The sequence below is a fragment of the Sus scrofa genome, chromosome 7 (genome assembly GCF_054392235.1).
Source record: "Sus scrofa isolate SSC_HxYL_T2T_F1_AM1 chromosome 7, Sscrofa_HxYL_maternal_Yorkshire_Landrace_v2.0, whole genome shotgun sequence".
NCBI classification, from domain to species: Eukaryota; Metazoa; Chordata; class Mammalia; order Artiodactyla; family Suidae; genus Sus; species Sus scrofa.
In genome coordinates, this window is record NC_139389.1 from 134,307,083 (window position 1) to 134,329,884 (window position 22,802).

The window sequence follows — 22,802 nt, forward strand, 5'->3', positions numbered from 1 at the left end:
GCTGCCAGCCTTCGCCAGAGTCACAGAAGTGCCAGATCCAAACTGCATCTTCAACCTACACAACACCAGATCCCTAACCCACTGAGTGAGGCCAGGGATCAAACCGGCTATCTCATGTTTCCTAGTTGGATTTGTTTCTACTGTGCCACGACGGGAACGCCTCATCAGTGTCTTGTGGTTTTCAGAGTACAGGTCTTTTGTCTCTTTAGGTAGGTTTACTCCTAGGTATTTTATTCTTTTGGATGCTATGGTAAACGGGATTGCTTCCCTAATTTCTCTTTCTGATCTTTCATTGTTAGTGTATAGAAATGCCGTCAATTTCTGTGTATTAATTTTGTATCGTGCAACTTTGCCAAATTCATGGATGAGCTCTAACAGTTTTCTGGTAGTCTTTAGGATTCTCTAGGTATGGTATCATGTCATCTGCAAATAGGGATAGTTTTACTTCTTCATTTCCAATTTGGATTCCTTTTATCTCTTTTTCTTCTCTGATTGCTGTGGCTGGGACTTCCAGAACTATGTTGAAGAGTAGTGGCGAGAGCGGACATCCTTGTCTCGTTCCTGATCTCAGCCGGAATTCTTTCAGCTTTTCACTATTAAGAATGATGTTTGCTGGGGGTTTGTCATATATGGCCTTTATCATGTTGAGGTAGGTTCCCTCTGTGCCCACTTTCTGAAGGGATTTATCAGAAATGGGTGTTGGATCTTGTCAAAGGCTTTTTCCGTGTCTATCGAGAGGATCATATGGTTTTTATTCTTCAGTTTGTTAATGTGGTGTTTCACACTGATGGATTTGCGGATATTGAAGAACCCTTGCATCCCTGGGATAAATCCCACTTGATCATGATGTACAATGCTTTTAATGTATTGTTGGATGTGGTTTGCTAATATTTTGTTGAAGATTTTTGCATCGATGTTCATCAGTGAAATTGGCCTGTAGTTTTCTTTCTTTGTGGTATCTTTTTCTTGTGTTGGTGTCAGGGTGATGGTGGCCTCATAGAATGAGTTTGGGAGTGTCCCTTCCTCTGCAATTCTTTGGAATAGTTTTAGAAGGATAGGTGTTAGCTCTTTTCTAAATGTTTGATAGAATTCGCCTGTGAAGCCATCTGGTCCTGGACTTTTGTTTGTTGGAAGGTTTTTTTTTTGTTTGTTTGTTTGTTTTTGCCTTTTCTAGGGCCACTTCCACGGCACATGGAGGTTCCCAGGCTAGGGGTCTAATCAGAGCTGTAGTTGCCAACCTACGCCAGAGCCACAGCATCGCGGGATCCGAACTGCGTCGGGGACCTACACCACAGCTCACGGCAATGCCGGATCCTTAACCCACTGAGCAAGGCCAGGGATTGAACCCGCAACCTCATGGTTCCTAGTTGGATTTGTTAACCACTGAACCATGACGGGAACTCCCTCTTGGAAGTTTTTTAATCACAGTTCCAATTTCAGTTCTTATAATGGGTCCATTCATCTTTTCTATTTCATCTTGGTTTAGTCTTGGGCGATTGTACTTTTCTATGAATTGTCCATTTCTTCTAGGTTTTCCGTTTTATTGGCGTATAGTTGCATATAGTAGCCTCTTATGATCCCTTGTATTTCTGTGATGTCTGTTGTTACTTCTCCTTTTTCATTTCTAATTTTATTGATTCGAGTCCTCTCTCTTTTTATCTTGATAAGTCTGGCTAAGGGTTTATCAATTTTGTTGATCTTTTCGAAGAATCAGCTTTTCGTTTCATTGATCTTTTCTATGGTTTTCTTTGTTTCTATTTCATTGATTTCTGCTCTGATCTTTATGATTTCTTTCCTTCTGTTGACTTTAGGTCTTGTCTGTTTTTCTCTCTCTAGTTGCTTTAGATGTAAAGTTAGGTTGTTTATTTGAGCTTTCTCATGAGGTGGCTTGTATTCCTATAAACTTTCCTCTTAGAATGGCTTTTGCTGCATCCCATAGGTTTTAGAGTGTCGTATCTTTGTTGTCATTTGCTTCTAGGTATTCTTTAATTTCCTCCTTGATTTCTTCAGTGACCCATTGGTTGTTTAGTAGCATGTTGTTTATCTCCATGTGTTTGTGTTTTTTGCAGTTTTTTTCCTTGTTGTTGATTCCCAGTCGTATAGTGTTGTGGTCGGAAAAGATGCTTGATATGATTTCAATTTTCTTAAAGTTACGGAGGTTGGATTTGTAGCCCAGGATGTGATCAGTCTTAGAGAACGTTCCATGTGCACTTGAGAAAAATGTGTATTCTGTTGCTTTTGGTTGGAATGTCCTATAAATATCTATTAAGTCCATCTGGTCTAATGCTTCATTCAGGGCTTGTGTTTCCTTATTGATTTTCTGTCTGGATGATCTGTCCATTGCTTTAAGTGGGGTGTTAAAGTCCCCCACTGTGATTGTGTTATTGTCGATTTCTCCTTTTATAAGGTCGTTAGCAGTTGTCTTATATATTGTGGTGAACCTGTGTTGGGTGTGTAGATGTTTAAAATTGTTATATATCTTCTTATTGGGTTGATCCTTTGATCATTAGGTAGTGACCTTCTTTGTCCCGTAAAATATTCTTCATTTTAAAGTCTATTTTGTCTGATGTGAGTATCACTACTCCAGCCTTCTTTTGATCCCCATTTGAGTGAAATATTTTCTTGCATGCTCTCACTTTCAATTTGTATGTGTCCCTAGAAGTGAAGTGGGTCTCTTGAAGACAGCATATATACGGGTCTTGTTTTTCTATCCATTCAGCCAATCTATGTCTTTTGGTTGGGGTGTTTAGTCCATTAACATTTAAGGTGATTATCGATATGTATGTTCTTATTGCCATTTTATTAATTGATTTGGATTTGTTTTTGTTGCTCTTTTTTATTCCCTTCTTGTTCTCTCCTCTTGTGGTTTGATGACTATCTTTAGTGTATTTGAGTTGATTTTTGTTATTTGTGTGTGTTTCAATTGTATTTTGGTTTGCAGTTATTCTGAAGTTTTGATGTAAGAATTTATATATATATGAGATTGTTTGAAGTTGTTGGTCTTTTAATTGCAAATGCATCTCCAATGTTCTGCATTTGTACCCACCTCTTCTCATGATTTCTGATTTTGGTAGCATAATTGTGCGTGGATGATTTTGTATCTTTACTATATATATACCTTTACTGGTGAGCCTTGTCATTTGTCGTATTTCCGTTTCTTTTCTGTCTAGAGAAGTTCCTTTAGTATTCGTTGTAAAGCTGGTTTAGTGTTGCTGTATTCTCTTAGGCTTTGCTTATTTGTGAAGCTTTTGATTTCTCCTTCAAACCTGAATGAGCGCCTTGCTGGGTAAAGTAATCTTGGTTGGAGGTTTTTTCCTTTCATCACGTTAAGTATATCATGCCACTCCCTTCTGGCCTGCAGAGTTTCTGCTGAAAAATCTGCCAATAACCTTATCGGGGTTCATTGTATGTTATTTGTTTCTTTTTCCTAGCTGCTTTCAAGATTTTCTGTCTTTAATTTTGGTCAGTTTGATTAGTATGTGTCTCGGGGTATTCCTCCTTGGGTTTATTTTGTATGGTGCTCCTTGTGCTTCCTGGATTTGTGTGAGTGATTCCTTCCCCATGTTAGGGAAGTTTTCGGCTATTATCTCTTGGAATATTTTTTCTGTCCCCCCTCTCTCTCTTCTCCTTCTGGCACCCCTATAATACGGATGTTGGTGCGTTTCACATTGTCCCAGAGTTCTCTGAGACTCTCTTCATTTGTTTTCAATCTTTTTTCTCTTTTCTGTTCCGCATCTGTAATCCCACTAATCTGCCCTCCACCTCGCTTATTTGTTCTTCTGCCCCCTGTATTCTGCAGTTGGCTGCTTCTAGTGAGTTTTTAATTTCAGTTATTGTATTTTTTTTTTTGACTTGCACTATTTATTTATGACAAACATTCCACATGTGTGAGCCTCGCCAGTCAGAAGTTCTTTGAGACGATGCCGTCGGCCTTGGCCAGCCGGAGAATGGAGTCGTCTGACTCTCCCATCCTGCAAATGGCACCACAGATGGCGTAGGTTTTAAACTGGCCGTTGAACCTGCCTGTCACCTTGTCAACCTCGGCCACGTTCATCTGGATGGACGCGTGGTCCTTGGCGCCGATGATGCGGTTGCTGGCAGAGCATTTTCGAGGCACGTATAGGTCCACGAACTCGCCCGCGTCGTTCTGCATGTTGAAGGCACGCCTTGTGTCACCACGATGAGCGCGAGCGCAGAAAGTCAGTTATTGTATTTTGCATCTCTTCTTGTTTACGTTTTATATCTTGTATCTCTTTGCTCAGTGTTTCCTGTAAGTTATCCATCTTTGCCTCCAGTTTATTTCCAGTGTCTTGCATCATCTTCAGCATCAACAGTCTAAAGTCTTTTTCCTGGAGGCTGAGAATCTCCTGGTCACATAGCTGATTTTCTGGGGTTTTTTCTTTCTCTCTCATCTGAGTTATAGTCCTCTGTCTTTTCATTTTTATAGGTTTTTGGTGTGGTGACCTTTTTACAGATAATAGAGTTGTAGCCTTTCTTACTTCTTGTGTCTGCCCCCCTTGTGGCTGAAGTTGGTAGGGGGCTTGCTGTAGGCTTCCTGATGGGAGGGAGTGGTGCCTGCTCACTGGCAGGTGGAGCTGATTCTTATCCCTCTGGTGGGTGGGGCTTTGTCTCTGGATGGGATTGGAGATGGCTGTGTGCCTGGGGGGTCTTTAGGCGCTGGTTTACTGAGGGACATGGCTGTGATCCCACCTGGACTGTTGTTTGCCCTGGGGCTTCTCAGTGCTGATGGGTGGGGCCAGATTTTCCCCAAATGGCCACCTCCAAAGAAAGGCACACTGATGAGGATTCCCGAGAGCTGTGCTTCCAATGTCCTTCCCCCACAACAAGCCACATTCACCCCTGCTCTCCCAGGAGGTCCTCCAAAGACTGCAGTCAGGTTTGACCCAGATTCCTATGGAGACTTTGCTTTGCCCTGGAACCCAGTGCATGTGAAAGTCTGTGTGTGCCTTTTAAGAATGGGGTCTCCGTTTCCCCCAGTCCCGTGGAGCTCCTGTGCACAAGCCCCCTGGCCTTCAATGCCAGATGCTCCAGGGGCTCTTTCTCCCAGCGCCAGATCCCCAGATGTGGGAGTTTGGTGTGGGGCTCAGAACCCTCACTCCTGTAGGTGAGTCTCTGAACCAGTTACTTTCCAGTCTGTGGGGCTTCCCATCTGGGAGGTATGGGGTTGCTTATGTCACGTAGTCACCCCTCCTGCCTCTTGATGTGGCCTCCTCTTTGTCTTCTGGAGCAGGGTATCTTTTTGAAGGTGTCCGGTCCATTTGGGTGGAGATTGCTCAGCATTTGGTTGTGAATTTTGTTGTTTTTAGGAGAGAAGTTGAGCTCCAGTCCTCCTATCCCACCGTCTTAATCCCATCTCCGCAGAGGGCCTACTCTAAGACCTGTTTTTTAGAAGATGATGGGAGCCTTTTCTTATCCTTTGTGCTTAGCCTTGTTTCACCTGCTCAGGGGGGTCTCGCACTCAGCCCTCCAGACCGGACCTCCTTGTGTGAAACAGCTCTTCCTGGACACCTCAGCTCAGGACGTGTGGAGAAGCACCGCTTGGCACACTCCTATTTGTAGACTTTTTGATGGTGGCCATTCTGGCTGGCGTGAGGTGGTATCTCATGGTAGTTTTGATTTGCGTTTGTCTAATAACGAGTAATGTTGAACATCTTTTCATGTGTTTTTGACCAACTGTATGTCTTCTTTTTTTATCGCAGTATTTTTTTGTATTACTCCATGAATTTATTACATTTATAGTTGTACAGTAATCATCACAACCCAATTTTATAGCATTTCCGTTTTATGTCTTCTTTGGAAAGATGTCTATCTAGAGCTTCTGCCCATTTTTTTATTGGGTTGTTTGGGTTTTTTTGATATTGAGCTGCAGGAGGTGTCTCATATAATAGTTCTTGTACATATTTTGTTGGATATATACCTAAGTGTTTCATTTTGGGGGATGTGACTATAAATGATACTGTATTTTTAATTTAAAATTTCGCTTGTTGGAGTTCCCCCTGTGACTCAGCAGGTTAGGAATCCAGCTAGTATCCTTGAGGACTCTTGTTCCACCCTGGCCTTCCTCAGTCCAGCATTGCCGCAAGCTGTGGCGTAGGTCACAGATGCAGCTCAGATCCTGCGTTGCTGTGGCTGTGGTGCAGGCCGGCAGCTGCAGCTCCTATTCCACCCTTAGCCTGGAAACTTCCATATCCCTCAAGTGTGCCCCTAAAAAGCAAAAAAAAAAAAAAAAAAATTTTTGTTTCACTTGTTTGTAGCTGGTATAGGAAACTGATTGACCTTCGAATATTAATCTTTCAACTTTGCTGTAATTGCTTATTAGTTTCAGGAAGTTTTTTTTATTGGGTCTCTCGGATTTTCCACAGAGGTGAACATGTCATTTGCAAACGAAAATCATTTTTTCCTTTTCAGTCTGTATACCTTTTATTTCCTTGTCTTTTTGTGTTAGCTGCCCCTTCCAGCACCATGTTAAGAAGGAGTGGGGGGAGGAGGGCATCCTTGCTTTATACCTGATTTTAGCGGGGAAGCTTTGCCTTTCTCTTCCTTAAGTAGGATGTTGTGTTTTTGTTTGGTTGGTTGTTTGTTTAAGCCACACATGCAGCACATGGAAGTTCCTGGCCCAGGGGTCAAACCCATGGTGCATTTGCAGCCTGCCCCACAGCTAAGGCAATGCCAGTTGCCTCTGCCACAAGGGAACTTCCAAGTGTTGGGTTTTTTGTAGATATTCTTTATGAAGTTGGGGAAGTTCCCCTCTATTCCTGGTTTACTCAGTGGAGTTGGGGAGCTGATTCTTCCTTTTTCTTGGTCATAGCTTCATTGAAAATTCGCATACCATTACATATTACCCATTTAAAGTGTACGATTCATTTTTTTTTTTTTGTATATTCGAAGAGTTATGCAACCATCAGTACAATTTTAGGACTTTTCCAACTGCCTGAAAATCAAGCCGGTACTCTTTGGCAGTTGTCCTGCCCCTGTCCCTTCCTCTCCCAGCACGAGGCGAGGCTGATCCGCTTTCTGTCCCTTGAGGTTTGCTCATTCTGGACATCTGCTGATTTCATATAAATGGAATCATCCCACACGTGGGCTGGCCTGTCTGGCTCCTTTCACTCGGCGTAGTGTTTTCAAGGTTGGTCGTATTGCAGCCTGTGTTAACACTTCATTCCTTTTTATCGTGAGTGGCATGTGCCATTGTATGGTGACGCCACGTTTTTGTTCATCCGTTCTTCGGTCAGTGGACAGTTGGGTTGTTTCCTTTTTGGTTTTCATGAACGGTAATATTATGAACATCTGTATACAAGTTTTGTGTTTTCATTTCTCTTGGGCACATACCTAGGAGTGGGATTGCTGGCTTGTTGTGTGCTAACTCTATGTTGAGCCCTTTGAGGAACTGCCACGTTTTCCACAGTGAGTGCCTCCTCTTGTTTTCCACCAGCAGGGTGTGGGGGTTCCAGGTTTCCCATCCTCGTTAACACTCATCAGCCCTCGTGGTGGGTGGAGAGCGGTATGTCATTGTGGTGCTGTTTGGCGCTTCCCTGGGGATTTATGGTCAAAAGCATCTTTTCATTTGCTTAGTGGCCACTCGTGTATCGTCTTTGGAGAAACAACTATTCAGAGCTGTTGCCCCCTTAAAAATTATGTTTTGGCGTTCCCCGGTGGCTCAGCAGGTTAAGGATCTGGCGTTGTCACTGCTGTGGCACAGGGGCAGCCAAAAGTAATAAAATAAAAATTATCTTTTTATCGTTGAGTTTTAAGAATCCTTTATGGAGGAGTCCCTGTTGTGGCTTCATGGTAATGAACCCAAGTAGTATCCATGAAGATGCGGGTTCGACCCCTGGCCTTGTTCAGTGGGTTAAGGATCTGGCGTTGCCGTGAGCTGTGGTGTAGATTGCAGACGGGGCTCGGATCCCACGTTGTTGTGGCGCAGGCAGGCAGCGGCAGCTCTGATTTGAACTCTAGCCTAGGAACCTCTACATGTCACAAGGAAGGCCCTAAAAAGCAAAAAAGAAAAAAAAAAAAAAAGAAAAAGAAATTCCTTTATATATTCTGAATACAAGTCCTCGAGGAGCTATGTGACTAGCAAATATTTTCTCCCATTCTGTGGGTCGACCTTTGGAACACGGAGTGTTTGTCATTTTGAGCAAGTCCGAGAGCGCGGATGGCGGGGCGGGCGAGGGAGCTGGAGAGCAGCTGTTACCGGGACAGGGCAGGGGCCAGGCGGCGGGTGTGAGGGCGGCAGCGCAGGTGAAGGGGCCCCCTGTGGGGGTTCTGGCGATAGAGCTGACGGAACAAGGCGAGGGAGCGGGAGAGTCAGGGATGGATGCCGGGATGCCAGCTCACACGGATCTGATCCAAGATTTGACTGTGCTCCGCATACCTGCCTCGGAACTGCGGTAATTTTTAGTCCTTCACTGAGCTTGGCGTGTGAGCTGCTTGGGTTGTATTCTCATTGATCGTGCCAAGGAGATGGTTCCAGGACGCTGACCTGCTGTGCTGTCCACCGCAGATGGGCACCTTGTCTCATCTCCCCTGCAGAGGCGGTTTCAGGGCGCGTCCTCGGCCCCCTTCTCAGCAGACGGCCGTCTTAAAGCCCCTTCCGTGCAGGGATCGAGCAGCTCTTGGTGAATAGTATCAAACCAGGTGAATGAATTTTTGAATCTGAAGGTCGTAGTTTGACAGAGCTACTCTGAGGAAAAAAAGACTTTGAAAATAGGACCCCTGGCGGTGCGCCCGCTTCTCCCGGGGATCTCAGCCGAAGCAGGAATTAAAGCGCTTGGAGAAGATGTCGGCTTCCGAGTCTCGAGTGTCGGAATCGTATTCCAGGGGGTGGGTGGTGACGTGGCAGGTGCTCGGGATGTATTCATTCGGCGAAAACCGGGCGTCCGCACACGTGTCTGCAGTCTCTGTCTCTCTCTGAAGCGAGTCTCTGCAGGGGGGTTACGAGTGACTCTTATTTCATTCTTTGTACTTTTCTCTTTTTCTGAACGTTTGATAGTGAACATTTGTAGCTGTTTTTTAGTATAGACTGCGCTTCTAACTGGAGAGTTAGCTGCTTTTCCCTCTGCTTTAGTCTTCCATTATCTGGCGTCAGTCAGTCCCGGTCTTTCTACTGAAATTCAAGCAGCGGTTATAAAAGTAACCTTTTGGTTTAAAAGCCTTACGTAAGTCAAGGCGCGGGTGTGTCGCTGTGCACACTCCTGTGGGGCAACAGCTTTTCCGGCTCCTGTGCCGCCCTGTGCTCGGAGCCGCGGGAGGCGCGTCGAGATGAGACCAGCCCTTGTCACCGGTGACCTCCCGGCTGCCTTCCTTGTCCGTTGTTTTCGTGCGGGTCTAATGACTTTGTGCCACATCGGTGTGCATTCGCTGTGACTGTCACTGCACTTTTGCTTGTTGCTTTGGCCGTGAGCTGAGGTGTAGGTCGCAGACACGGCTCGGATCCCACGTGGCTGTGGCTGTGGCGTAGGCCAGTGGCTACAGCTCCGATTAGACCCCTAGCCTGGGAACCTCCATCTGCCACAGGTGCAGCCCTAAAAAACAGCAGTAGACCAAAAAAAGGCGGGGGGAGTGGGGTAAGGATTACAGAGGAGTGAGCGCGTCCTGCATCGTAACACGCAGGGTGAGAGGGTGAGGCCTGAGTGTGTTTATCGAGGGAGGCTCTGTGGGCAGAGTCCCAGGAAGTGTGGCCATCGGTGTGGACCGGGAGGAGGGGCTGTGGGCGGCCTCCGCACAGTGAGGGTTTTCCCAGGGCGGGATTGCTTCACGGCTCTCCCGGTGCCGTGTCTTGACCGCCTTCTGTCCTTCTGGGCGGGCTTCCGCCCTCAGGCTGTTCCCAGTGGGGTTCCCTCCACACGCTAGTCCACGCTGCTCTCCCCCTCTCGTTGGGACCCGCAGGTGAATGCCTCATCACATCGGTTTGTGTCTCTTCACAGTGTCTTTTGCCTCTTTGGCAAGATCATAAGCTACTTGAGAGCAGGAGCAGTGGGTAAGAGGTGAATGTTTGTAATACTCCTCCCACCTCTCCCTCCACAGCATCTGTCACAGTATGCATCCTGGGGACGTGCTGACGTGTGCTTTGAGTTTAAAATGCTCAGAACGGAGTTCCCGTGGTGGCTCAGTGGTTAACGAATCCGACTAGGGACCGAGAGGTTGCAGGTTCGATCCCCGGCCTCGCTCAGTGGGCTAAGGATCCGGCGTTGCCGTGAGCTGTGGTGTAGGTCACAGACATGGCTTGGATCCTGCGTTGCTGTGGCTGTGGTGTTGGCTGGTGGCTACAGCTCCGATTCGACCCCTAGCCTGGGAACCTCCATATGCTGCAGGAGCGGCCCTAGAAAAGGCAAAAAGACAAAATAAATAAAATGCTCAGCAGTAATCTTAAGGGCCCTTGGCTCACTTTCTCTGTTTAATTAACTCCCACTGTGGCTTAACCCGCCTGCAAGTCCTCTGTGCCCACCGTGAAATCTTTCCTCTCCGCAGGACTAGACGTTGGAAGGTACGGCGCCTCGTGCTTCAGCCCCGGCTTCCGCTCTTCCCGCCCGAAGGCCGCCGCCGAGACCTTGGCCATGGCGTCTGGGTCGGAGTCCGTGACGTTCAGAGAGTTCTGCCCCTTGTACTCGCTCCTCAACGCCATCCCCACCAAGATCCAGAAGGGCTTCCGCTCCGTGCTGGTCTACCTCACGGCCCTCGACGCCAACGGGGACTACATCGCCGTGGGCAGCAGCGTCGGGATGCTCTACCTGTACTGCCGCCACCTCGACCGGATGAAGAAGTACAACTGCGAGGTGAGTCCGGCTGTCGCCACACCCGCGCCCGCGGGCTCCCGGAGCTGGTGGCTGACCTCTGATTTGCTGGACTACGGCCTGGTGCCTTACCCAAACTACGTGACAGCCGCTGGTTGGTTTTGGGTTTTGGCTTGTTTTTTCAGGGCCGCAGGTGTGGCCTATGGAGGTTGCCAGGCTAGGGGTCGAATCGGAGCTACAGCTGCCGGCCTCCACCACAGCCACAGCAACGCCGATCCTTGATCCACGGAGCAAGGCTGGGGATTGAACCCCCATCCTCATGGATACTAGTCGGGTTCGCTTTCGCTGAGCCACAACGGGCGCTCCTACAGCCGGCTTTCACTGAGGGGAACAGAACTAAAAATGTTCACGTTTGAATTTTCTTCCTGCCTCCAAAGATCTCGGTTTTCCTTAAAAGAACATTACAGTGTTTAGCACACAATAGAAAACTTTGAAAGTGGGTGGTTTTTAAAAGCGTCTTGTTTCTCGAAGTGCCTTGACTGACTGACTCAAATTCCATCAAAATTGTTTTGGAAAAAGAATTAGGATCCATACTGGCTAGCTGCCAGAACATGCACCTCTTTTTTTTTTTTTTTTTTTTTTTTTTTTTTGTCTTTTGTCTTTTTTGTTGTTATTGTTGCTATTTCTTGGGCCGCTCCCGCGGCATATGGAGGTTCCCAGGCTAGGGGTTGAATCGGAGCTGTAGCTGCCAGCCTACGCCAGAGCCACAGCAACATGGGATCCGAGCCGCGTCTGCAACCTACACCACAGCTCACGGCAACGCCGGATCCTTAACCCACTGAGCAAGGGCAGGGATCGAACCCGAAACCTCATGGTTCCTAGTCGGATTCGTTAACCACTGCGCCACGACGGGAACTCCCATGCACCTCTTAAATAAGGCCACTTCCAGAGGACACCGTCACTTCCAGAAACACTGTCACTTCCAGAAACACTGTCACTTCCAGAGGACACGGCCACTTCCAGAAACATGGTCACTTCCAGAGAACACGGCCACTTCCAGAAACACTGTCACTTCCAGAAACACCGTCACTTCCAGAGGACACTGTCACTTCCAGAAACACTGTCACTTCCAGAGGACACTGTCACTTCCAGAAACACTGTCACTTCTAGAGGACACGGCCACTTCCAGAAACACGGTCACTTCCAGAGAACACAGCCGCTTCCAGAGAACACGGCCGCTTCCAGAGAACACGGCCACTGGGGTCCCAGGCTCTGTTGTACGTCGGTGAAGTCCAGGGTGTCTGTGTACCGTCGCTGTTGCTGGGCAGTGAGACATTGGCGGACCCTGCATTCACCCATGTGGTTAATATCTATGCTTGGTTGAGTCCGTGGCCTGTGTGAGCGCCGCGGAGGTGACCGAGTTGTGGCTGCTGTCTCCTGCCACGCGAGGCTCTTCGCGCTCTCTCTGCAAAGATGGTCAGCATGCCTACAGCGCTGATTATGTGCCAGGCATTATTCTAAACCTTCCCATACGGCCAAGTCATTTTGTCGTCACAAAAGCTTTATGAGGAAGATGGGTTGTCATCCCCATTTTACCAGGGAGACAGCGGAGGCACAGAGAGGGTAGGTGACCTGCCAGAGGGAGCTGGGCAGAGGGGGCACCGCTGGCTGACTCTGGGCAGGCTGGCTCTAGAGTTTGTATTTGCATGTTTTGTACGAAAATTAAATTCCTCTGATTACTGTCTTGTAGATGTGACTGATCAAATTCCTGAAACACTTAAGACCATTACACAGTTAAACCCTAATTAGGAGTTAACATGTCTGAAATCTCCCATGTTAACTTCAGCACTTAACAAGGAAGACTTACGGACCCAGCGGTGAACCCCTAACTGGATATACCAAAGAAATCCATGCCCGGACACATCGTAACCAAACTGCCAAAAATTGAAGACAAAGAAAAATCTTAAAAGTAGCCAGAGAAAAATGGTGTCTTACCTGTAGGGGACAACGCTGGATCTCCAACCCGCTGAGTGAGGCTAGGGATTGGACCTGCGTCCCCATGGATACTGGTCGGATTTGTTTTCACTGTGCCACAGCGGGAGCTCCTGATAATTTCTTTTAATTGATATGCGTGAATCATTTCCATTTAATATAATTATAGACATGTTTGGATTTAGGTCTATCATTTCATTTGTTTTCTGTTTGTTTCTTCTGATTTTCTTGCCTTTTCCCCTTTCTTACTTTCCTGTGAGTTGTTTGAATGTTTTTAAAAATTCCATTTTGCTATGTCTACAGTGATTTTTACCATACCATGTTGTAGAGGGTTTTGTAGCGGTTGCTCTAAGGAGTAACCATACCAAACAGGGTGTAGACACACGCGCACACACACACCACCTCAGAATCTGCTCAGACTCGATAGTTTGCCTCTGTGAGTAGAATGTACCACATGTGTTCCCTCGATGCCACGTAGGTCCTTCCTCTCCCCTCGGCGTGTTAGTGTCGTCTCACGTGTGTCACTGCATCTACACACGTTGGAAACGTGATCGGACAACGTTAGAATTTTTGCTGACTGTCAAATGTAGTGTAAAGAACTCGGGAGGCGAGCAATAGCATCCCGCGGTTACGGCTAAAGCGCCAGGGTTCCTTCTGGTATCACTTCTCTTCTGTCTAAACAGCGTCCTGAGGTAATTGTTTTAGAGCAGATCCGCTTAGGTGTCCTTCATCTGAGAATATTTTTATTTTTCACCTTCCTTCCCAAGAGATCGTTTTCCTGGGTAAAAAGTGTTTCGTTTTGTGTTGTTTTTGTTTCTCTAGGGCTGCTCCCATGGTATTTGGAGGTTCCCACACTAGGGGTTGAATCGGACCTGTAGCCCCTGGCCTACGCTGCAGCCCCAGCACCCTGGTTCAGTGTAGGGCAAGTCTAAGGTTTTATGGGAAAGTAAGTAAAAAAGTTAGTTTACCCTCTGATACATCCATGTAGGTAGCGTGGGTGAAGGACTGTGTTTCTAAGTGAAGTTGTGTTCCAGAAGAAGCAAGCAGACTTTTCATGGGGTGCATAGAGCCTGGTGTGTTTTCACACAAGAACAATAATGCTTTTGGAAACCTTTCTTCTACACAGGTTAGCGAGAGAGGGCAGACAGAGACACAGGAAATTCTTCCTAGCTAACAGCCAGAAACACAAGGAACGCACTGCGAGGCGCGAGTACCAAGTGCAGAAATGCTGGGCGCTTGTTGAACACGTGGTGTGACATACATGAGAACAGACCAGAAAGATAACTTGACCTACGTGACGGGTCAAGAATCGTCAAGATACTCTTGAAAGAAGAAGAAACGGATGAGAAAGCACCTCTACTGAGGAACAGGACTTGTAAAGCTTCAGTGGTTCAGGAGTTCCTGCTGTGGCACAACGGATCAGCGGCGTCTTGGGAGCCCTGGGACGCAGGTTCGATCCCAGCCCGGCACAGTGGGTTAAGGATCCAGCATTGCCGCAGCTATGGCTTAGGTCGGAACTGCAGCTTGGATCTGACCCCTGGCCCCGGGAACTCCGTATGCCACGGGGTGGCCAAAAAAAAGGGCTTCAGTAAGTAAGACAATGTGGTGTTTCCACAAGAATAGATAAATAGGGCGTCGGAACATACTAGCGAAGCCAGCAAGTGCACGTGTATAGAGCAAGAGTTACTGCCAAGGTGAGGGTACAGACGCTCCGTTGACCAGCCTGAAACAGCTGGATGTGAAGATGGGGACCTGAAACTTGATCTCTGCCTCACTTCGTGTGGTGGTTCTGTTCTAGCACTTTCAAGATACTCTCCCTTTGTTTTCTGACTGCCAAAAAGTCGAATGGAGCTCTCATTGTTTCCCTTATACCTCTGTCTTTAAGGTCTTCTCTAGTGATAGAGCCCAAGGCCTTAGGGACTTCCTTCAAGTCTAGTGGCCACTTTGCCCAGTGGAGTTAAGAAAATTCTTCCACAGAGTTCCCTTCGTGGCTCAACGGTTCACGAGCCCAACTAGGATCCCTGAGGACCCAGGTTCCATCCCCGACCTCACTCAGTGGGTTAGGGATCCGGCCTTGCCATGAGCCGTGGTGTGGGTCACAGGCGCGGCTCAGATCTGCTGTGGCCGTGGCTGTGGTGCAGACTGGCAGCTGTAGCTCTGATTCGACCTCTAGCCTGGGAACTTCCAAATGCCCTAAAAATCAACAACAACAACAACAACAAAAGAAGAAGAAAGAAAAAAAAAAAAAAAGAAAAGGAAATTGTTCCAGGAAAAATAGATGCTTTCGTTTGACTTTTAGATCATTAAAAAGTTGAACAAATATTCAAACTTTAAACTGTGGTTGTTTGCTAGTAAAAGAAGAATGGTGAAACAATTCTTATGGATTTAATGAATTTCTATCTTATTTGAGTCTTATAAATATTTCTAGAGATTTTAGGAGTTCCTGTCTTGGCTCAGTGGTTAACGAATGCGACGAGGAACCATGAGGTTGCAGGTTCGATCCCTGGTCTTGCTCAGTGGGTTGAGGATCCGGTGTTGCCATGAGCTGTGGTGTAGGTCACAGACACGGCTCGGATCCCGAGTTGCTGTGGCTCTGGTGTAGGCTGGTGCTACACCTCTGATTTGACCCCTAGCCTGGGAACCTCCATATGCCTTGGGTGCAGCCCTAGAAAAAGACAAAAAGAAAAAAAAAGAAATATTTCTAGAGATTTTAGATCTGTTTGTTCTTTGATATGCTAGCAGTTTTTACTAAAGGTTCAGCTTCACCGTGTCAAAAGCAGCTTATAGGAGTTCCCATCGTGGTGCAGCTGAAACAATCCAACTAGGAACCATGAGGTTGCGGGTTCGATCCCGGGCCTCACTCAGTGGGTTAAGGATCTGGTGTTGCTGTGAGCTGTGGTGTAGTTTGCAGATGTGGCTTGGATCCTGCGTTGCTGTGGCTGTGGTGTAGGCCGGCAGCTGTGGCTCTGATTAGACCCCTAGCCTGGGAACCTCCATATGCCGTGGGTGCGGCCCTAATAAAAAAAGCATCTTATAAAGAACGGCTTGTCAGACTTGAGTTCCCATGGGCTTTTTGCTCCCAGAGAACACTTTTGCAGTCATGTGTCTTGTCCTGTGCGTGGAGGGGAACCTGCCTGCCAAAGAGCCTGGGAAAGTTGGCAGAGTGCTGTCCTCGTGGTGCAGTGTGGGCCCAGAAAACACTGAGGGCTTCTTTCACATCCAGCTTGTTTTCTTTAAACTGATTCCTGCATTTCTATTTGAGGAAGTTAAGTTGCCACAGCAAGGCAACAAAATGTGCCCCTGGGAAGCTGCAGGGGAGGGGACGTCAGGGTTGAACCCACCGTAGACGGGATCTGAGGAGGACAGAGTCTCCTTAAAGGGACGGAAGACTGGCTCCCAGGCCAGAAGGGGACTGAACCGTCCTCCCACGAAAGAAGGAGGATGTGACCGAAGGAAGAGGGCGGATAGGCTGCCATGTGACTTGGGGAAGCTGAAGATGGCGCTGAATCGGACTGTGTAGTGGGGGGACCCCCTGAGGGCTGTGACCCTCGCCGAGGCTGGCTCGGACACCTCCAGAGCTTGGAGCAGAAATTGCCCCATGCTTGCCAGGCCGCTCCTGAACTAAAACTTGCTGCCCTCAGACATTAGCCAAGGTATGAATAATGGCTGGGGAGGAGTGAGCCCCGGTTTCAGGAGGATGATTGCGGGGTGCGCTGTGAGTCAGGCGGAGGACACAGAGGCTCCTCAGGTGCCCGTTGGACGGTAACTCTTGAAGCTGTTCGTATAGTTTGTTGTATATAGTCTTGGAAGTATGATCATACGTCATTGTTTTAAAAAATAAAAACGGGGAGTTCCCTTTGTGGTGCAGCGGAAACAAATCTGACGAGTATCCGTGAGGACACAGGTTCGATCCCTGGCCTTGCTCAGGGAGTTAAGGATCCGATGTTGCCATGAGCAGTGGTGGAGGTCGCAGACACGGCTCAGATCCCATGTTGCTGGGGCCATGGCAGCTGTAGTTCTGATTTGACCCCTAGCCTGGGAACTTCCATGTGCCGAGGGTGCCGCCGTAAAAAGCAAAAGAAAGAGATAAAGAAGGAGTTCCCGTCGTGGCTCAGTGGTTAACGAATCCAACTAGCAACCATGAGGTTGCGGGTTCGATCCCTGACCTTGCTCAGTGGGTTAAGGATCCGGTGTTGCCGTGAGCTGTGGTGTAGGTTGTAAATGCGGCTCGGATCTTGCGTTGCTGTGGCTCTGGTGTAGGCAAGTGGCTACAGCTTCGATTCGACCCCTAGCCTGGGAACCTCCATATGCCATGGGAAGTGGCCTAAGAAATGGCAAAAAGACAAAAAAAAAGAGAGAGAGAGAGAGAGAAAACAGAGACTGTGGTGCCGTGAGACACTGGGTATTCACCGGCCTGAGGGCAGCAGCCTCCCTGCGCGCCTGTCACAGCTGGCCTTGGCCTCCCCGTGACCCGCCTTGTGTGTGTCACTGCTGGCAGTGCTTGCTTCCTGTGTTTGTTGACGGGTCGTGTGTGCTCCTCTTCCTAGACCACAAGAGCCCCTGAAAACAGTGTCCTTGTTTGTGTCCCCACAGCAAGCACAGTGAAGCCATCAGTAGAGACTTAGCTGCTTAACCCTACTTAGGGTCCATCTCATTTTTTCTTTTTTTTTGGCTGCCCCACAGCATATAGAGCTCTCAGACCAGTGATCAGATCGGAGCCACAGCCTCGAACTAAGCTACAGCGGTGACAGTGCCTGATCTTCAGCCCACTGTGCCAGGCCAGGGATTGAACCTGCGTGGGCCCCAGTGCTCCCGAGATGCTGCTGATCCCACTGTGCCACAGCAGGAGCTTCTCCATCTAATTTTAAGCCAGTAATTTTTTTTTTTTTGCATGCAGAAATTCCTGGGCCTGGGATTGAACCTGAGCCACAGCAGTGGCAATGCCAGGTCCTTAACTGCTAGGCCACCAGGGAACTCCTAAACTAGCAATTTATTTATTTATTTATTTATTTTTGTCTTTTTGCCTTTTCTAGGGCCACTCCTGCAGCATATGGAGGTTCCCAGGCCAGGGGTCCAATCGGAGCTGTAGCCACTGGCCTACACCAGAGCCACAGCAACGCAGGATCCGAGCCGCATCTGCAACCTACACCACAGCTCACGGCAACGCCAGATCCTTAACCCACTGAGCAAGGCCAGGGATCAAACCCACAACCTCATGGTTCCTAGTCGGATTCGCTAACCACTGTGCCATGGCGGGAACTCCGACTAGCAATTCTTTTAAATAAGCTACTTGATATTCTGAAGGTCCACCTCCACTTGCAGACTTGTATGGAAAACAATACTAAGGGTATTAATGCAGTTAATAATGTGTTAAATGAAGGATTGGTTTGATGAAATAGACGTACCACTAAAAAAGCTATTAATGGTGGCTTTGAGCCTTGAGTATTCAGGTGTATCCTAAAAGAGCTGTATGTCCCGGTTTGGTCATAAAAAATAACCCTCAAATATTTTATCTCTTAAAGTAGGATGTCGCCAGTGTCTTTTTAGCGCGGTAGGTAGGTCACTGGGTGATAACCTAATCTGATCTGTCTGCTGCTGTGAGGAGCATAATTAGCCAGCACTCCGAGTCCAAGCCTCACTTCCTGCCCTTCCTGCCCTCGGCTGGGAAGGCTCGTTCCTGTGGGACCCGTGACTCCTCCAGCCGGACTTAGACGTGGGGTGTCCCCGTGGCCCAGTCTGTTGTATCTGAAGGCGCACTGCAGTCTGGGGTCACCCTGCTCAGCCCTCCCGGCTTCGCCTCTCCTGCCGGCTGCAGAGCTGCCCTGGGATCCGACGGCCCTTCCTGCTCCTCCAGCTCTTTCCCTTCCCCCTCACAGGCCTCCCGCCCCCAGAGGAGTGCCCCACGGCTAAGGCCGCCTTCCAGGCCTGCTTTTCTGTGGGTGCAAACCAACGGGGGCTCGGGGCGCGGCTGTCTGGGTTCAGTCCCTGGCCCAGGAACTTCTACCTGCTATGGGTGTGGCCCAAACAAACAAATAAATAAATGTAATGCTTATACTTGAGTCAGGGTGAGGTGTGGATCAGTCTGTTCTTGCTTTTTTATTTATTCATTTATTTTTGCTTTTTGGGGCCGGATCCACAGCATATGGAGGTCCCCAGGCTAGGGGTCGAATTGGAGCTACAGCTGCCGGCCTACACCGCAGCCACAGCAGCGCGGGATCCAGGCCACGTCTGTGACCCACACCACAGCTCACAGCAGTGCCGGATCCCCGGCCCCCTGAGCAGAGGGGGATCGAGCCCACCACGTCCTCATGGATTCTCGTCGAATTCGTTTCCTCTGCACCGTGACAGGAACTCCCTGTTCCTGCTTTTTTAAATGGACTCTTCGTATGGGGCCCGTTTCCCCATAGTAATTTCTGACCGTGAGCTCTGCGGCCGATCCTAACAGGTGTGACTGCTGAGGGCCCTGGGCTGAGCTTGCTTCCACCGGTGGGGTTTCTGTTCCCTCAGCCAGGCCCTTGGGAGTGCCGCAAACATGGAAGCCCGTCAGATAAACTGCCTGGCAGGGAGCGTCTTTCGAGGGAAGGAGAATGCATTCCAACTCCGATGCTGGATTAGGGCAGTTTGTGATTACAGGTTTTTAGGAACCATTCTTCTTCTTTATTCTCTGCCATCAGTGCTTGAGATAAGTCAGAGTTCCTTGTCCGCTCCCTTTGCCAGCGGATGGATGCTCCCTAATTTACACTTTCACCAGGAGTCAGGTCTTCACAGGTTAGGCTTTTACAGGGGACATCGGTTCCAGCTCCCACCTCGCCTGGGTGCAGCCAGGGGTCTGGGTGTTGGCCACCTCACCCGGTGCAGCCTGGAGCTTCCGGTTGGCCGCTGCTCCTGTCTGACAGTAACTCTTTTGGTTTTGGCTTTTGCAGATTTTCTTTACTTTCTAGGGATCTAGCTGTACATTTAAAAGAATGTTTATGTATCTTAGTCGGCATTTCTAGGTGTTTGGAGAGGGATTTTTTTCAGACTAGCTAGAGTATTATGCTGTCAGAAGTTGAAACTCCATGTTTTTTTGAACTTCGTGTTTGTTTTGATGTGAAGTTAGGTATTGATAATCTGATTCTTCGGACGTTTTGGTTTTTAAATCAAGAACCATAGCGTTTATTATTAGTCATATTAAATAATGCTAAATCAGGAGTTCCCATCATGGTGCAGTGGACACAAATCCGAATAGGAACCATGCGGTTGCGGGTTCGATCCCTGGCCTTGCTCAGTGGGTTAAGGGTCCAGCGTTGCTGTGAGCTGTGGTGTAGGTCGCAGACGTGGCTTGGATCCCGAGTTGCTGTGGCTGTGGCTCCAGTCTGACCCCTAACCTGGGAACCTCCATGTGCTGTGGGTGCGGCCCTAAAAAGACAAAACAGAAAAAACAAAGCAAGACAAATCAGGTTTAGTACATTGGTTTATTAAAAAGCATGTGTACAAGCATTGCATATCGATACTCAGGCTTCCAACCCACCTGAGTGGTGATTTATCTTTTGAAACTATTTTTTCAGAAAAATTGGAGTTCCCATCGTGGCACAGTGGTTAAGGAATCCGACTAGGAACCATGAGGTTGCGGGTTTGGTCCCTGGCCTTGCTCAGTGGGTTAAGGATCTGGCGTTGCCGTGAGCTGTGATGTAGGTTGCAGACGCGGCTCGGATCCTGCGTTGCTGTGGCTCTGGCCTGGGCCGTTGGCTACAGCTCCGATTGGACCCCTAGCCTGGGACTCTCCATATGCCGAGGGAGCAGCCCAAGAAATAGCAAAAAGACAAAAAAAAAAAAAGAAAAATTATACAACCATTTTGATTTTGTGCTATGACATGGCAAATTTCCAATAAATGATTTTAATTCCTGATGTAGTGGCATTTTTTTGTTTTTTAGGGCCACACCCATGTCATACAGAGATTCCCAGGCTAGGGGTCGAATCAGAGCTACAGCTGCCGGCCTACACGGCAGCCACAGCAACACCAGATTCAAGCTGGGTCTGCAACCTACACCTCAGCTCACAGTAACACTGGATCCTTAACCCACTGAGCTAGGCCAGGGATCGAACCTGTGTCCTCATGGACGCTAGTCAGATTTGTTTCCGCTGAGCCACGACAGGCACTCCTGTACCCTTCTCTTGAGCAGGCCTGAACTGCCTCTGCCTGAGCCAGCGCAGAGGCTCCCAGCGGTCCTCCTGCCTGGTCCCATGCCCTCCTCCACCCTGTTCCCAGTGGGGGGTTACCAGAAACACCTCAGACTGATACACCTGCAGAAGCAGGCGTCTTCAGGGTCCCCTTTCCCTTCCAGATTCTTTGTGCTGTATCACGATCCGGCACCGGGTGTATTTATAGCCCCTGAACATAGTCTGAAGGCTGTAAGTGCCAGATGAAAGTGAGCTCTGTCATTAGCCCCCAGCTCAGTGTGGGTGGCTCTTCACGCACACGACTCGGTGCCACAGCTCAGCTCTGGGAGGGCGGGCCTGTGCCGCACCGCATCCTTCAGTGCGGCTGACTCAGTACCGAGCGTGGGGGCCTGCTTGCGTGTTTGGTCGGTTTTCTCTATCTGAATGATGGCATCAGGGGGCAAAATGGGTTTTTGGAGCTCTTGCCTTAGGTCTTAGCAAGGTCAGAATGGTTGTGTGATTTTTCTGAATGAATGGTTTCAAAATAAAAAATGATCATTCAGGAGTTCCCGCTGTGGTGCGGTGGCATCGAGGGCATCTCTGAAGTCCCAGGATGCGGGTTCAGTCCCTGGCCCAGCACAGTGGGTTAAAGGAGCCGGTGTTGCTGCAGCTATGGCATAGTTTGCAACTGTAGCTCAAATCTGATCTTTGGCCTGGGAACCCCCTATGCCACGGGGCGGCCAAAAACGAAAAAAAAAAAAAAATCATTCAGATGCGCTCGAAGCCGGAATATCTATGCGATGCTTGTTGTGAGATTTTTAATAAACCAATGTGTTAAGCTTGAGTTAATGTTAATAAAAAATACATAATTATTGGTCTTGGAACTAAAACACCAGCAGTCTGTTTATAAAGGATTCTCAAGTGTGTTGTCCCATCAATCCTCCAGCAGGCCCGTGTGGCAGATTCACGCCATGGTGTGCAGTCAGGGGGGACTTGTCCACGTTGAGAGAGAAGCAAGCAGAGCCTGGATCTGGGTAGCTTTTCTGACTCCAGGATCCAGCTTTTCTGAGGACTCCTTCTCTTGTCCAAGCCTCTCTTGAGGAGAGCCCAGTGTTTTCGGACCTGACTGATCAGCATGTCCTCATCAGAAGTGCAATCTTTAGGAGTTCCCGCTGTGGAGCAGTAGGTTAAGGATCTGGTGTCACCACACCTGTGACCTTTGTCACAGCTGCCACTTGGATTCAGTCTCTTCCATATGCCATAGGTACAACCAGAAGAATAAAAAAGAAAAAGAAATACAGGGTTTTTGTTTTGGGGTTTTTTTGGCCACATCCACAGCACATGGAGGTTCCCAGGCTAAGGGGTCCAATTGGAGCTACAGCTGCTGGCCTACACCACTGCCACAGCAACATGGAATCCGAGCCGAGTCTGCGACCTACACCACAGCTCACGGCAACGCCAGATCCTCAACCCACTGAGCAAAGCCAGGGATCGAACCCGCATCCTCATGGATCCTAGTTGCATTCGTTAATCACTGAGCCACAAAGAGGAGTCCAAGAAATGCAGTTTTTAAATTTTATCATTTCAAAGATCAAAAACCTAGAAAGAAAAAGATTTAATTATTCCTCTGAATTATATCTGTTTTCAGTCAGGGATGTGTATAGGCTGTGGTCCAGTGAGGTTTTCCATTCCTTCAGCAGCCGTGCTGTACCTTTTGAAAGCTGGCCTGGTGACCTGCCCTTTTGTTTCCTTCCTTAGGGGAAAACGGAGTCCATCACGGTGGTGAAGCTGCTGAGCTGCTTTGACGACCTTGTGGCTGCAGGCACGGCCTCTGGGAGGGTTGCCGTCTTTCAGCTCGTGTCGTCCTTGCCGGGGAGAAATAAACAGGTAAGTACTAATCATTTTGGCATCGCGTC

The 22,802-nt window shown here is 48.3% G+C and overlaps 2 protein-coding genes across 8 annotated transcripts in view; one reads left to right on the top strand and one right to left on the bottom strand.

The window, feature by feature from the left end:
- The window catches only part of TECPR2 (tectonin beta-propeller repeat containing 2), a 100,027-nt gene that overhangs the window by 10,692 nt on the left and 66,533 nt on the right, over positions 1-22,802 (top strand). For 5 of the 7 annotated variants that reach the window (XR_014811377.1, XR_014811378.1, XR_014811376.1 and 2 more), the window contains exons 2-3: positions 10,492-10,796; positions 22,645-22,773. Coding sequence is in view for 4 of the 7 variants with exons in the window: in XM_021081652.2 (XP_020937311.2) it covers positions 10,578-10,796; positions 22,645-22,773 (348 nt within the window). In the remaining 3 variants the exon portion in view is untranslated. Of the gene's footprint in view, positions 1-8,144; positions 8,659-10,491; positions 10,797-22,644; positions 22,774-22,802 lie in introns of those variants that run through there. The other 2 variants (XM_084970198.1, XM_084970200.1) reach the window with 2 other exon arrangements.
- Positions 3,839-4,200, bottom strand: LOC100518848 (small ribosomal subunit protein eS21). Its single transcript, XM_003128736.7, has one exon. It carries the CDS (start codon positions 4,151-4,153, stop codon positions 3,902-3,904), a length of 252 nt encoding a protein of 83 aa, XP_003128784.2. The 5' UTR covers positions 4,154-4,200; the 3' UTR covers positions 3,839-3,901.

What these genes read in the sequence shown, in the direction of transcription:
- LOC100518848 (XM_003128736.7), bottom strand. Translation starts at nt 4,153, where the DNA reads ATGCAGAACGACGCGGGCGAGTTCGTGGACCTATACGTGCCTCGAAAA.